The sequence below is a fragment of the Salmo trutta genome, chromosome 26 (genome assembly GCF_901001165.1).
Source record: "Salmo trutta chromosome 26, fSalTru1.1, whole genome shotgun sequence".
NCBI lineage: Eukaryota > Metazoa > Chordata > Actinopteri > Salmoniformes > Salmonidae > Salmo > Salmo trutta.
Genome location: NC_042982.1, coordinates 10,818,760 through 10,833,853, shown reverse-complemented (window position 1 = coordinate 10,833,853; position 15,094 = coordinate 10,818,760). Strand labels below are relative to the sequence as shown.

Below are 15,094 nucleotides of genomic sequence, written 5' to 3'. Positions count from 1 at the left end.
TAAAACTGATAATGCCCTCGAAGCCGGTGTTTGGAGGATATATTGGTACGGTTTGCCAACACCCGTGCTAATATATCCTCCAAAACACCGGCTTCTCGGGCATTATCACTTAAATATCATTTCATGTTGTTATCCTTTTCAGAATGGTGGGGGTTGAATAGTTAATAAATGAATAAAGGCTTCTTTATAAAGGTCACTAATTGCTTAGATTATTTACCTGAGAAAATATTAATAGAAGAGAAAGACTAATGCTGCATTTAGACGAGGGACGCCAAAACCGTCATAACAGTCGGCATAGCGGGACAAGAAAGCAAGACGGTAACCGTAAAAGCAAGCCATCAAGACTGCGTTGCGATCGTGATTTCAGTAAACAAACAAACAGTGCTACCGCAGACGGCAAACATTTTTCATATTTTAACTCTGGTGGCAAGTTTCGTCCAGTAGCAGAACTAGAGTTTTGTACATGGGGTGGCCAAGGCTACTTCAGGGGGTCCATAGACCATGACAGAAAATGTGTGTGTGTAACCCGAACCTGGCATCTAAGGAGCATGAATGAATCCTATGATTGGTGATTAGAGGTAGAAGTGATAATTCACTTAACCGGGAGTTCTTCAATGTCGCAGATAGTGTGGTCCAAAAGGGTTACTTCACTAGAATTCTCTAGTCAGTGTCTCTACCTCGTAACTGTAGTTACATTTCTCTCACACACAAACACACGGGTCACTCTGTTTTCATGAATATATAATCTGGGTCTATAAAAGTGTTGAATATCCCAAATATTTTCAGAAAATAAAGCTCAAGCACCAACGAGATAAATTGCATAGTTTATTTACAAAAAAAAAATATGCAATTTGACAAACCAGGTATCAAGCAGAATTGGACTTGAAAAATACAAATAATTTTGGTGCCCATCAATATTACAAACTACAGTATCATATTTATGCTCATATACGTTAACTAATAGCAAAGAAAAGTTTTGTAATTGGCCTAATCAAGACCAAATTAAATATGTGTGACAAGATACCCTTTAGATTTATCATTTTAGAATGTCAGTGTACTAGCTAGTACACAGTGCAGGTTTTACCAGAGGGACCGCCTAAGTGCCAAATTATCCTAGGTAGATTTAAAACAGCATAATTCTGCAGTTCTGGTGAAAACTGCCAAAATGTTTCACACACTCATCCGTGTTGAGGGCGCATACCCTCCTTGACTCAACCTTGAGAATTCCAAGGTGACAACCTGTCATCAACCACCAATTAAAACCCACCTTAGGACAACAGTTTTAAAGCTGAGAAGCTTCTTTCGCAAGAAGCACACCTGACTGGTGTAACAATATACATCTTACCAAGTCAAAATAACTCATGGGAGACCTCCTTTATAAGGTTCTAGAAACACAACAAAGTCAAGGAGAGTAGACGGTTTGTCCCTTCCACTTTTCTCTCTCCTATCAAGAAGCTGCTTGGTTTGATGAACCTCATGTTTGAGGTCCTCTAAATCTGACTCAACGGTCTGAGCAAAGGCTCCTCATTGAAGAATGTTGTACTCTGTGGGTTGAGAGACTGGACCCCTTACATTGCCTCGCAATTCTTCTTTGAAAAACACCTCTGCAGCTCAGCTGTGAGACTGTCAAGCACCTGATAAAAGATAGCTCTTTGGAAGCTCTCACCATCACTTTGGTCACTATTTTTCTGTCCTACAGTGCTCATCAATGAGTCGTGAAATCTTAAGCTTGTTTTAGGCTCACTTATTTTACAATGCTCTGCAATCTCTTCAACCTCTTTCCATAGTTCTCCAAAGTAACCCTCACTTCTGTAGTCCTGTAATGTGTCTGAAAGGGCACCTACTAGATCCATAGCCCTTGCTAGGTCAAGAGAGCTTTTTTGGATCATGTCAGAAATAGATTTGGCATCACCAAGCACTTTACAAAAGGTAACCAAAAGCCCTATGAAATATAAATCTGAGAAAGAAGGCCCCTTGCCTCCACTGATCTATCACCACTATTTTAAAGTGTGATATCCTGTAGCACTCTCAGAACTGCTGGAAGCCTGTCCCTCAGATTACGGCATGCCAAGTATCTGCATGCCCACCTTACATCCGTAAGTCTCTGTAGTTCCCTGGGCTGCTGCTGTGGATACAGCTCTTTCTGAACTGCAAGCCACTTGAGACGAACGTACGAGCCAGATACAAAAGTTCTAAAGCTTCCGCAGGAGAGGAAAAAAGTTAACGTCTCAGGCACTGATTTTACAGCATCGACAAGAACCAAATCCAAACAATGTGCATTACAGTGCACATAAAATGCAAATCTTGCACTGTTTTTAATCCGTGCAGACACACCAGAATGCTTTCCGCTCATGACGAATGCACCGTCATAGCCTTGCCCCACAAGATTATTTCTGTGGTCCAGACCATGTTTTTTCAAGGCAATCAATTATACTTTTTGTGAGACCTGCTGCAAGCTTTCAGCTGACTGAAAGTGTAAAAAGCTTTTGTGGATGGCCCCGTTGTAATAGTACCTCACAAATAAAAGGACATTTGTTATTTTTTCTTTAAATCTTTGGTTTCATCTGCAATTACACTAAAAACTTCACTTTTCTTTTACTTCTCTTATTATTTCACTTTGTACCTTCTCAGCTCAGACCTCAAGAACTTCCTTCTGGATTTGGTGGCTTGTGTACTTAGCATTGCCACATGCATTCATCCTTTTCTCTATGAGAGGGTCATGCTTTGCTATTTCTTCTAAGATTGTCAAAACATTACCCTTGTTGTAAGAGTCAGATACTCGATGAGCTCTCTGCACTATATTTTGAGTGGCAGTTAATAGGAGCACATCTGCAATTGTTTTAATGCAAGTACAGTTTCTCAACTTTCTTTTTCCGGTCCTCATTTATGACATCTAACATTGAGTTGCTGTCAATAGCCCTTTTATGCTGATTCCAAGCATACATAGCATTGATATGATGCTCTGCCTTTGAATGGAGCTTAAACCCAGAATCTTTAAACAGCGCCTTTTTCCAGTTACAAAAACCTGAATGTGATGTGAAGGCAGATTCAGGTGTATTGGGCAGAGAAAAATGCCTACAGGCAAAACAATAAGTAGAATCTTGATTTAGAGAATATTCAAGCCATGAATTGTCCTTATACCAGGAGCTGTTGAAAACCCTTTTCCTATTACCATGCTGAGTTCTGGGAAATGTTTTCAAACACGGCTGTACAGGACCCTCTTCTCTGGATCTTGAAACGTCTGAAATACATGTTAAATGTGTCATATCTCTATCAAAATGTATAATTAAAGGGATCCACAAGATTAGATACTAACAACTGGTAACTAAAATGTGTAGTTTAAAGTATAGGCCTGGCCTACCATTGTGTCCTTTAGGAACAGAAGTCTGATATCTCTCCCTTTCTTTTCATGTTTAATTGACCCTATGCAAAAATAAGACAGTCTATGGTTACATCTAAGCATCCAATTACCCAGATTTTAGTCCAATCTCAATTACAAATCACATCATACTGTACCTTAAAATCAACTACCAGCCTAAGTTACTAGTTAGATCATGGCTCGCCCTACTCTGCAGTAAGTAACTTAGCTAGCTATACTTTTTTAGCCTGTTTACTATCGTAAAGGAGTATCTGCAAATTGTAGTAAATCTTTTGAGTAACGTTAACAGATTGATAATAACTTAGTTGAGAGTTCAAGTACGAAAATTGCTGAATGTTAACTTGCTGAACACTGACAGCTGTAGCCTACTAGTTACCCAACATTAGCTAAACTTTCGTATACTCTAATTTAGGACACTGCACTGTATATGCGTGCATTACTAGCACAGATGTAAACATAATGCTAGGCTAAATTGGGAACCGATCTCCCTTATCTGATTAACTGTCTGTTAATGGAACCAAAGGTCTAACGTTAAGTTGAATCGCTGTGTAAGTTATGTAGAAGTTGCTCAGGAAAACTAAACCCGATGCTAAACCTTAAAACTTACTTCAAATATGATGCTTTCGCCAATCGCGAAAAGAGCTCGTGGATCTGTGGAAATATTCTCTCTTCTTCTTCTGTAGGTTCTTCTTATTCTCCTGTCTCTCACAACCAATGTTAATATTCTCTCTTCCTCGATTTGAAAATTGCGCTGCCGAACATCAAAGTAAATGCTTCTTTCAACAAGAGGTGAAATGAGATGTCAATCAGCATCAAACTGCCAGTAGCAAATGACATTTTGGGGTGGCACATCAGATGTCAGGGGTGTCCAGTGCCCCCCCGGAGACCCCTCTGGCTCCGCCCCTGGTCCCATCTACACCGCCAGCCTGAGCGGCGTTCACCGCCAGCCTGAGCGGCGTTCACCGCCAGCCTGAGCGGCGTTCACCGCCAGCCTGAACGGCGTTCACCGCCAGCCTGAACGGCGTTCACCGCCAGCCTGAACGGCGTTCACCGCCAGCCTGAACGGCGTTCACCGCCAGCCTGAACGGCGTTCACCGCCAGCCTGAACGGCGTTCACCGCCAGCCTGAACGGCATTCAGCATCGTTCTCTCATTGAAAACAATGACATCCGGTTTGCAGTCTACCTCGGCTCATCTAAAAAGGCAGCATGAGTAAAAATAAGGAGGGATTTATGTCTGTGGGAAAGTGGAGAATATAGGCCTTTCCCCAGTTCTGTTTCAGCCAGCGTAACTAAAAACAAATATGGGTATAATCTGCTTCTACGGAGAGAGCACGGTTAGCCACTCAAGAGTTTTGCCCTTTTGAAAAATGTTCTACTATGAATCAGTTGTCTGGCTCTCCTCTCTTCTACCTTGTTATTAAAAAAGGGAGTAACACAGATGGATACTTCAGGGATCATACACGTGACTACATACTGGGACTCACTACAGAACTGACAGGGGATAGCGGTCATGTGTCTCTCTCAAGGTTATAGGCTGACTGTGAAGCTTCTGGGTTTTCCATGGCCGCAAGTGAGGTCACACGTGGCCATTTAGGAAGGAAGCAAAATGATTAAAACAGTCAAGATATGTATCAAAGCACAACAATGTATCCTGAGCACTTTTAACGCATCATCTTTGAGTATATAGAATGTTTGAACTGCCATTTGTGCGTTTATGGTGAGTTAGAATGGATAGCTTGTCATAAATGTTTATAATGCGGGTATTCATAGGAAGTGTTACTGTAGAAATATTTCACACGGAAACATACTGAAGGTGAAATCAATAAGGGTTTACAATGACAGACTTCAGAAGAGCTGTTTCAAAAGAGGTCTAATGATACCATGATATGAATCAGTGGCCTACTTCAAGTTTATAGTAACGTTTTGATGGTGATTGACTGCCATGGAGTCCCCCCTCAAGGCTTGAAAAAGAGGGACGCATGTGAAGCTATGTGTGTGTGTGTACACACAGTACATAACCGTTCAAAAGTTCAGGGTCACTTACAAATGTTTTAGTTTTTTTTAAATAGAAAAAGCACATTTTTTTGTCTGTTAAAATAACATCAAATTGATTAAAAATACAGTGAATACATTGTTAATGTTGTAAATGACTATTGTAGCTGGAAACGGCAGATTGTTTATGGAATATCTACATAGGCGTACAGAGGCCCATTACCAGCAACCATCACTCCTGTGTTCCAATGGCACGTTGTGTTAGCGAATCCAAGTTTATAATTTAAAAAAAGACTAATTGATCATTAGAAAACTCTTTTGCAAGTATGTTAGCACAGCTGAAAACTGTTGTCCTGATTTAAAGAAGCAATAAAACTGACCTTCTTTAGACTAGTTGAGTATCTGGAGCATCAGCATTTGTGGGTTCGATTACAGGCTCAAAATGGCCAGAAACAAAGACCTTTCTTCTGAAACTCATCAGTCTATTCTTGTTCTGAGAAATGAAGGCTATTCCATGCGAGAAATTGCCAAGAAACTGAAGATCTCATACAACGCTGTGTACTACTCCCTTCACAGAACAGCGCTAACTGGCTCTAACCAGAATAGAAAGAGGAGTGGGAGGCCCCAGTGCACAACTGAGCAAGAGGACAAGTACATTAGAGTGTCTAGTTTGAGAAACAGACGCCTCACAATTCCTCAACTGGCAGCTTCATTAAATAGTACCCGCAAAAAACACCAAAGTCAACAGTGAAGAGGCGACTCCGGGATGCTGGCCTTCTAGGCAGAGTTCCTCTGACCAGTGCCTGTGTTCTTTTGCCCATCTTAATATTTTCTTTTGATTGGCCAGTCTGCAATATGGCTTTTTCTTAGCAACTCTGCCTAGAAGGCCAGCATCCCGGAGTCACCACTTCACCATTGACGTTGAGACTGGTATTTTGCGGGTACGATTTAATGAAGCTACCAGTTGAGGACTTGTGAGGCGTCTGTTTCTCCAACTAGACACTAATGCATTTGTCCTCTTGCACAGTTGTGCCATTCAAGGTAACAAAATATTGTCACACAGTATAACACCAGTATTTTATATTAAAATACAATAACTTTGGTTTGAGTCATTAGAGACAAAAACAAATCAAAGGATGAAGTGAAAGATATTTTCATAGATTTTTTTTGTCATTTTTTTTCTCAGTGTAAAGCAGGATGTTTTTGTAAAAAATTTAAATGTTGAGTTGTACCCATGACACATCAAATACGTGGTATTCAAAATAAAAATAATGTCATTTTCTCTGGGTAGTTATATTTCTGCCAGTCTAAGCATGGATATATAACCTTGTGATTTTTTAAAAACACTTGTGTTATACTGAATTACATTTTACTAGGGTACATATGAATCACAATAAAAATGAATTATTGGCTTTATTCTTGCATATAACTAATATAAGGGCATACGTGACACTCCAATGAACATAAACAAGCCTTTTAGGGAATTGTAATTGCGGTTTTATTTTTTGCTACTTTGAAATCATTATACGTCTTTCCCCTATACACATATGTGGGTCAAAGTGGACAGACTAGTGTAGCTCTACATTAGCAGGTGAAAACATTCTCCATCTCCCACTCATACGGGCAGCTGTGGAAGAAAAAAATATCCCCCTTGAAAAGGACAAGGTATAGGATTCATGTCCGTCCCGAAACACAGATCCAACGTAGGGTTAGAGCATTTCAAGAAGACCAGTCAACAGGTTCAAATCAAATGGCTCGGTTCTCTACTTTCTTTCTGCCAAACTTTACCTTCACGCAAACTAGACCTTTCCTCACTACAAACAAATCAGCCAATTAAAAGAGAAGAAAAGCAACCGCACGGCCAATAAGAGCCAGCGGCGACTGCACATTCAGTCTCTCAGGGGACACTCAGTGTATTCTGTAATCAGTGCGTGTCTCTCTGTGTACCAGCCCCTCACTGCAGTGTGCCACTAAAATAAACAGCATTTCCTCCCAATGAGATTCTAAATCAGGAGCTACTGATGGGGAGAGAGAGGGAGGAAATAGTGGAGTCATCTATTGCAGGCTCAAGTATTGTATACAATGTATACTCATATAGTATGAGTAGCTTTGATTGCAGTCTCAGAGTGCTGCTTTCATTGAGAGACTAGCAGGACCCAGGAATGACAGGTCATATTGCTGTTGGTCAAAATATTGTATTCATTCCAACTAAACTAGTGTGGACAACTTCTAATGCACTCCTTACGAGACCCTGAGAAATCGGGCACCTGATTTTGCAACAACAACAAAAATACAATTTCTTATTGGACAGTTTTCTTCCATTTGGTGTCTAGTGAAGACGACCCTGTTCAAAAAGGGCTGGTCCACGTCTTCCTCATTAGTGCAGTTAGCTGGAGGTCCACAGCAGCCTTGGTTCATACACACTAGCACTACTTGATTACGTACCGTGTCCTTGAAGTCAACAAAACACACAGGAAACGGTGCAAATCATCATATTTGGCCCACCATAACAGTGACATACAACCAGGGGTTGAACTGGGTCAATGGTTTTCCATGGGAATTCTTTCAAGTGACCGCACCCCTCAGAGGAGTTTTAAAGTAGGCTGAGGACAACATGCTGGTAGGAGCCAAACACATTGGGGCATGCAGGCCAAAAAAATATATTATATGAAATGGTGGAAACTTCCTAGCCTAGCCTAGCCTATGCCTTCACCAATCCAATGGTTTTAAAATGTGTGGGTTGTAGTGAACAAGTGCACACTTCAGGAAGAAACAGAGGTTATTGGGATGCACCCACAGTCGTACCTCCCAGACCCCTTCCCCCAGAGAGAGTCGGAGTCACATGTGTGCCCAGGCTGCGGAGGTGACAGTGACAGGAAGACATGCAGTAGGGTTGGGGGAAGACTTGGAGCGCTGTCTCGGTGCTGTGACAGACTGACAGCAGCTTCATTAGCATCATCCCTCTCACTCCCAGTCAGCGCCAAAGAATCCAGGCCCAGCCTCATAACACAGGCCTGCCACTGCAACACTGTAGTGGTGCAAACACACCAACATAAACAGATACCTCCACATAGATACCGCATAGAACTGATAGAAGGGTGGTATTCATCACAGAACACCCCCCCCCCCCCCCCCCCCCCCCCAGTTACAAGTGATGGATAGAGAGCTAGATATGAAAATAAGAATCCCATAGATGGATAACTAGGTTGGTGTCAGGTGAAACTGGTGCATTTTGGTCAAAAACCCAGCTACATTCCCCTCTCTCTCCTGTGTCCTTGCAGTTCAAGAGCACCGACTTTCAAAGCTGTGACGCAATTAATTCACACTGCGAACATTTTCTTAATTAAGTTTCTCCTAGCGAAACCTCCACCGATCAGCTCCCTCTCCCCTAGACAGATGTTCTGCCCTTAAGCACCTCCACAAGTACACAACTTAAACTGAAGCACGCGCACACACACACACACACACACACACACAACTCAACATGAAACTTGTACTGTTGTTGCTGAGTGCTGCCTTTGAGCAGAATGAGCAGTGAGCGTGCAGTTCTTTTCTTACCGTGGCTCTGTACTTCATCTCTCTCCTTCCTGTTTATTGGTCGGCTTTAACAATTGTTTATACTACCAGAATGTGAGTCGTCCACGTCAGAGCGATCGTGCAACGTTTGTTTTTATAACTTCTCCGGAGCCATGTGTAGGAGCGACCCAGCTGCCGTCACCTCTCCTCTTTCTGATTTTCTCCCTCTCGGTTAGTCACTCTCTCGCTCAACCTTCTCTCTCTTTCTCCCTCCCTCTTTCTACAGAGTAAGCAGTCCCTATGTAGCGACACTCCACGCTCCTGCTCTCTCTCTCCCTTTCATTCCGTCTCTCCTCCAGCATAGGGCCCAACAAGGGATTTACAGTGGAAGGTGAAACACTAGCTTTGAACTAGTTCTAGTTTCTCTCTGCCTCCTCTGCTCTTAAAACAAGGCAGATGGGGCATAAAAAAAAATCCCACAAAAACATCTCCAAGCACACATCTGGACTCAACCACCCCTGGAGAGAGAAAAAAGAAATGGAAAATGTGTCCCTCTGTACAAGGAGAGGGGGACCTGTGAGGGGCTATGGGAGAATACAGGACGACTTACACAGAAAGACAAAACGGTAGTTTACTAAAATGTTTTATGAGCTATAGATGAATCATATAGTTTCGCTTCTTCCTTCCTCTCCCTCCCTTCTTTTAGGAGGTGGAGATTTAACAGGAACCAAGGCAGGCAGGGAGTGGAACAGTCCATGTTGCAGAGCCGAGCAGCTCCCAGTTTCTTTGCCTCCCTCACCTGAGAAGTCACTAAGTAGGACTGTTATTATGACCACCATGGCTGTGACCCAAACGCCATCCTATTCCATAGGTCTCTGGTCAAAAGTTGTGCACTATGTAGGGAAAAAGGGTGCCATTTGAGACACTGTAAATAATTTGTCCAAAGCAGTCTGGCAGTCAGTACAAGCCACTTCGCTGTGAATCAAAGAAATAAGCACACAATTTTAGCTTGAACATTTTAAGACGCACTATGCGGAAATCGCACCGCCATTTCCTGGTTTTGGGGGGGTGGGGGGGGCAGGACAGAGTTTGGGAAACCCTGGTGTAATGAATCATTGTATCATCTAAACTGCTGTGAGATAAAATGTTTCATAACCAAGCAAATTATATTTTCAGCTGATGTACAAAAAGTAAAAGACGCAAAAAAACAAAACTTAAGAACGGGACGCATAGAAATAGCGAACATAGAACAGATCTACCGCTTCTAAGACATGCTTTCAATGAAAATGACCTATAAACACACATTTCTATGTGAATTGTCAGGTCCCCAGAAAAAGGACGTATTGCAGCTTTAAAAAGGGATAGTTCAGCAACAGTACATAGGTTTCCTTACCTAGAAAAAAGGTTATCAGTGTGGAACAACAAGATCAGTGTGGATTGCAGTCTCTTCTTGTCCATATACTGCTTTTAAGGAAACCATCTTGATTCATAATAACCCTTTAACAAGCTCTGATTAAACACAAAAAGGGCAGTTGACATAAATTAAGCCTAATCGTGGACTAAAAATGATGCTCCATAGAGAATCTCCATTGAAAGATTTTAGTCCAGTAGTAGACTTAATCTGTGTCCAGAAGTCTGGCCCAAAGAGTGAAAATGAGGGCAAATAAACTGAAAACTTCAGAAATCCCTAAATCATGACCGTGGTGGTGAGCTCCAGAGTTATGGGGTATGATGGCTGTGTACCACAAAGGCCCAGGAAATCCCAACTTTATGAGAGTCATTAGCAGGAGTCAGTGTTTCCTGTCTGTGGAGGTGTCTGGTGGCTGCAGCAAACAGCCAAGCCACATATACCCTTTTCACACTATCGTTCTGACCCGAACCAAATGGAATATCTAGCTCAGATATTTTTTATTTTCACATTGTCCTTTTCAGCACAGTTCTAGGTGATGCATAACCAGGCCAGCTCAGTACAGCTTGGTTTAGCTCTGTTCGGCTTAGTAGTGTGAAAGACAGATATTCCCTTTCTGTTTCAGTCCGTTTTCCTCCGTTTCATGCACCCAGGTGAGGATGTTGGGGGTTGGTGGCCCTCTTTCCTGCCCCACCCTGCAGACAGGTCCCAGCCTTCCCCAGGCCAGCCCCTAACACAGCTCAGGTAAAAAACCCTGGCCGTTTTTACCCTTGTCGTCTGCAGCCTTGCAGCCGTCCCCCTGCTTGCTGCTGCTGACAGCGCTCTCCAGCCCCCTCTATTGGACAAGCCTACTGCTCAGCTGGCAGTCGTAGCATGTGACAGAGAGAGCGAGACATAATCTACACCTCACCTTCACTTTTCAAAACATACTCTATAGCTGTCTGTAATCTCCAATAAACGCTGCAGAACTGCGCTCGGGGATTGTAGTTCATACCCGTTTCTCTACCTCTCACCACTGCGAACATTATCAGAGCCCCCGCCTGCAGGAATCTGAGTAATGTTTTCCAGACGGTGTGAGTTTCTCTCGGTCTGTCACGCTCTCTCTCGGTCGCTCACACACACACACTCATTCTCTCGCTCTCTTTCACTCTCCCCCTCTCACATGGGCACCGCTGGGCATGAGAACAAAACAGAGAATGAAGGAAAAAGAAACAAAGAGAAATGGACAGAGAACAAAACAAAACAAAAGAAAATCAGACAGATTTGCAGTGACTTTAGCGTTGGTTAAATCCATGTCAAGTGTATGTTGACAGAATGCTCAATGCTTCATTGGCAAACATTGGGGCTGTACATTGTGCATAGTCATGCTGATGTAGCATATTTGTGCTGAACAGAGAGGGGGGGGTCTCTGACCACCAGTATGCATCAGGCCTGGTTGTTAACTCTTTCCTCTCCCACATCTCTCAGTCAGGACCTCATGCCCTCTAGAGAGACCTTGGTTTACTATTTAAAATTATTTCAAATACTTTAGCTGTGCTTGATTGAGCTTGTCTGGCACCAATAGAAGTCCAAACCCCAACCATCTGGCACCCCAGGCAGGTTAAAGCAAACACTCAAAACGAATTGAAAGATTTCAAATAGTATTTGAACCCAGGTCTGCTGTCTAGGACTAATTCAGCCTTTATGGCCCGGCTGTAAATTGCACTGTTGTCAAGGGACTGTAAAGGGGATATAACCTTGGCAACGCAACAAACATAAACAACGTTATCAAGAGTCAGGAGACCATTTCTTCACATCGGTCTGATATTAAGGCTTATGTTGTATCCTCTTATCTTCCTTTCATTACACCTTTTATTCTGTCATTCAGTACTCCTCCCTCACACTCCTACTGGATCAAGTCTGAAATTAAAAAAGAGAGTTGATGAATTAAAGAGATTCATTTTCAAAGATGGACGATGTGCACCAAGTGTGTCTGAAGTGACGACAACCTGGGTCATTATGAAGTTTAAAAACAGCAGCCAAGCACTGTGCCAGTCTGTCTCAGTTCAACAGTGTTGCCAGAACCTGGGCTGGAGTTAATGCAGCAGAGCCAACACACACACACACACATACACTGCAGGGCATACTGTACAGACACACATCTGGGAGAGAGGACGACAGTAGACACACATGATGACTAGGGTCCAGCTCCTCCCTCATTGGTTCCCAGAGCGGAAATACTTCTTGTCCCTAACCACTGGTCACACCACTTTAGGGAAAACACACCAAACAGAATGCTGAGGGGGAAACACTGATAACACACCAAACAGAATGCTGAGGGGAAAACACACTGATAACACACCAAACAGAATGCTGAGGGGGAAAAACACTGATAGCATTCTGTTTGGTGTGCTGAGGGGAAAACACACTGATAACACACCAAACAGAATGCTGAGGGGGAAACACTGATAGCACACCAAACAGAATGCTGAGGGGAAAACACACTGATAACACACCAAACAGAATGCTGAGGGGGAAACACTGATAACACACCAAACAGAATACTGAGGGGAAAAAACACACTGATAACACACCAAACAAAATGCTGAGGGGAAAACACACTGATAACACACCAAACAGAATACTGAGGGGAGAAAAACACTGATAACACACCAAACAGAATGCTGAGGGGGAAAACACACTGATAACACACCAAACAGAATACTGAGGGGGAAAACACACTGATAACACACCAAACAGAATACTGAGGGGAGAAAAACACTGATAACACACCAAACAGAATGCTGAGGGGGAAACACTGATAACACACCAAACAGAATGCTGAGGGGGAAACACTGATAACACACCAAACAGAATGCTGAGGGGGAAACACTGATAGCACACCAAACAGAATGCTGAGGGGGAAACACTGATAGCACACCAAACATAATGCTGAGGGGGAAACACTGATAACACACCAAACAGAATACTGAGGGGGAAACACTGATAGCACACCAAACAGAATGCTGAGGGGGAAAACACTGATAGCACACCAAACAGAATGCTGAGGGGGAAACACTGATAAACCCATATCGCTAGTACGGGAGATAGCTCATCGCGCGACACAAATCTATGACAACCCTCAACTATTGCCGGTGACTCATCAGCTCAATCAACATATGGTTGAAGGACAATATGACGGTGTTGTCTGGTACTGTATATACAGTAAACATGACCCCACCCCTCCGCTGAGCTGGAGCAGCTTAGTTTACAGAGTGAGTCAGAGGGAGAGAAATTGCAGCTCTGTGAGAAACACACAGGCACACGTCCTTGCTTGCTTCCTCCACCCACCATGTTCTATTCAACTGGGCCCGGTGCCAACGCACTGCTACTGTCCACCATCCATTACCTTCACGTTCACAGAGCAGCACACTACTACCTCAACCCACACTCATTTCCAACATTTTATAGCCCAGGAGACCGGCCCGAGTAGCTTCAGACAGCGGCCACGTTCCAGACCGACTAACGGCAGACGAGCTGCATGCAGCCACAATTGAAGCTCTGATATGACATCTGGCAGGCGACTGCATTGTACAGGCTGCCTGGAACGCGACCAGTGTCTTCTGTAGCCTCGGAATGAAAAACAGGAAGACAGGCCTCTTAAATTAAACATTCTAATTAGTCACATATGAAGAATTGTAACACTAAACAAAAATATTTACGCTCTCAAGTAGTTTCATCTCCCTATCTATCCCATTCTTATCATCTCTCTCTTCTCTCAGTCTCTTCTTCCCTCTCTCCTCCTGTTCGTCTTGCTGGTCACTAGGGTTCTTTAGATTCTCTGGCTGTTGTGTTGTCATACAGCTCTGCTACACTGAGGAGAATAAATAGACCCAGAACCCTCCTGGCCAGAAACACATCGCAGCCTCTCTCTGCTATCTTTCAAATCTAATGTTATTGGTCACATGCACGTGTTTAGCAGATGTTATTGCGGGTGTAGTGAAATGCTTGTGGTCCTACCTCCAACAGTGCAGTAATATCTCACAATTCACAACAATAGACACAATCTAAAAGTAAAAATATGGAATTAGGAAACAAATATTAGAATGAGCAATGTCGGAATGGCATTCACTAAAATACAGTATATAGATATGAAATTAGGAAAGCAGTATGTAAACATTAATAAAGTGACCAGTGATTCCATGTACATAGTTATCGGGTGGAAGCCGGCTAGTGACAGTGACTAAGTTCAGGGCAGCGTACTGGGTGGAGGACGGCTAGTGATAGCTATTTAACAGTCCCCGAGCTTGATGATGAGCTTGGAGGGTACTATGGTGTTGAAGGCTGAGCTATAGTCAATGAACAGCATTCTTACATATGTATTCCTCTTGTCCAGATGGGATAGGGCAGTGTGCAGTGGGATAGGGCAGTATGCAGTGCGATGGCATCGTCTGTGGACCGATTGGGGCGGTAAGCAAATTGAAGTGGGTCTAGCCTCTCAAAGCACTTCATGATGACAGAAGTGAGTGCTACGGGGCGATAGTTATTTAGTTCAGTTACCTTTGCTTTCTTGGGTACAGGTACAATGGTGGCCATCTTGAAGCATGTGGGGACAGCAGACTGGGGTAGGGAGAGATTGACTATGTCCATAAACACTCCAGTAAGTTGGTCTACGCATGTTTTGAGGACGCGGTTAGGGATGCAGTCTGGGCCGGCAGCCTTGCGAGGGTTAACATTCTTAAAATGTCTTACTCACGTTGGCCACTGGAGAACAAGAGCCCAGTCCTTGGGAGCGGGCCCCGTCGGTGGCACTGTGTTA

The 15,094-nt window shown here is 43.2% G+C and overlaps 1 protein-coding gene across 4 annotated transcripts in view; it reads right to left on the bottom strand.

The window, feature by feature from the left end:
* The window catches only part of LOC115163096 (unconventional myosin-Ic), a 64,851-nt gene that overhangs the window by 31,256 nt on the left and 18,501 nt on the right, over window positions 1-15,094 (bottom strand). The window contains exon 1 of one of the 4 annotated variants that reach the window (XM_029714706.1): window positions 8,931-9,313. The exons of the other annotated variants lie outside the window; for them this stretch is intronic. Within the exon in view, the coding sequence (XP_029570566.1) occupies window positions 8,931-8,948 (18 nt within the window). The 5' untranslated portion in view covers window positions 8,949-9,313. Of the gene's footprint in view, window positions 1-8,930; window positions 9,314-15,094 lie in introns of those variants that run through there. 4 annotated transcript variants of the gene reach the window in all.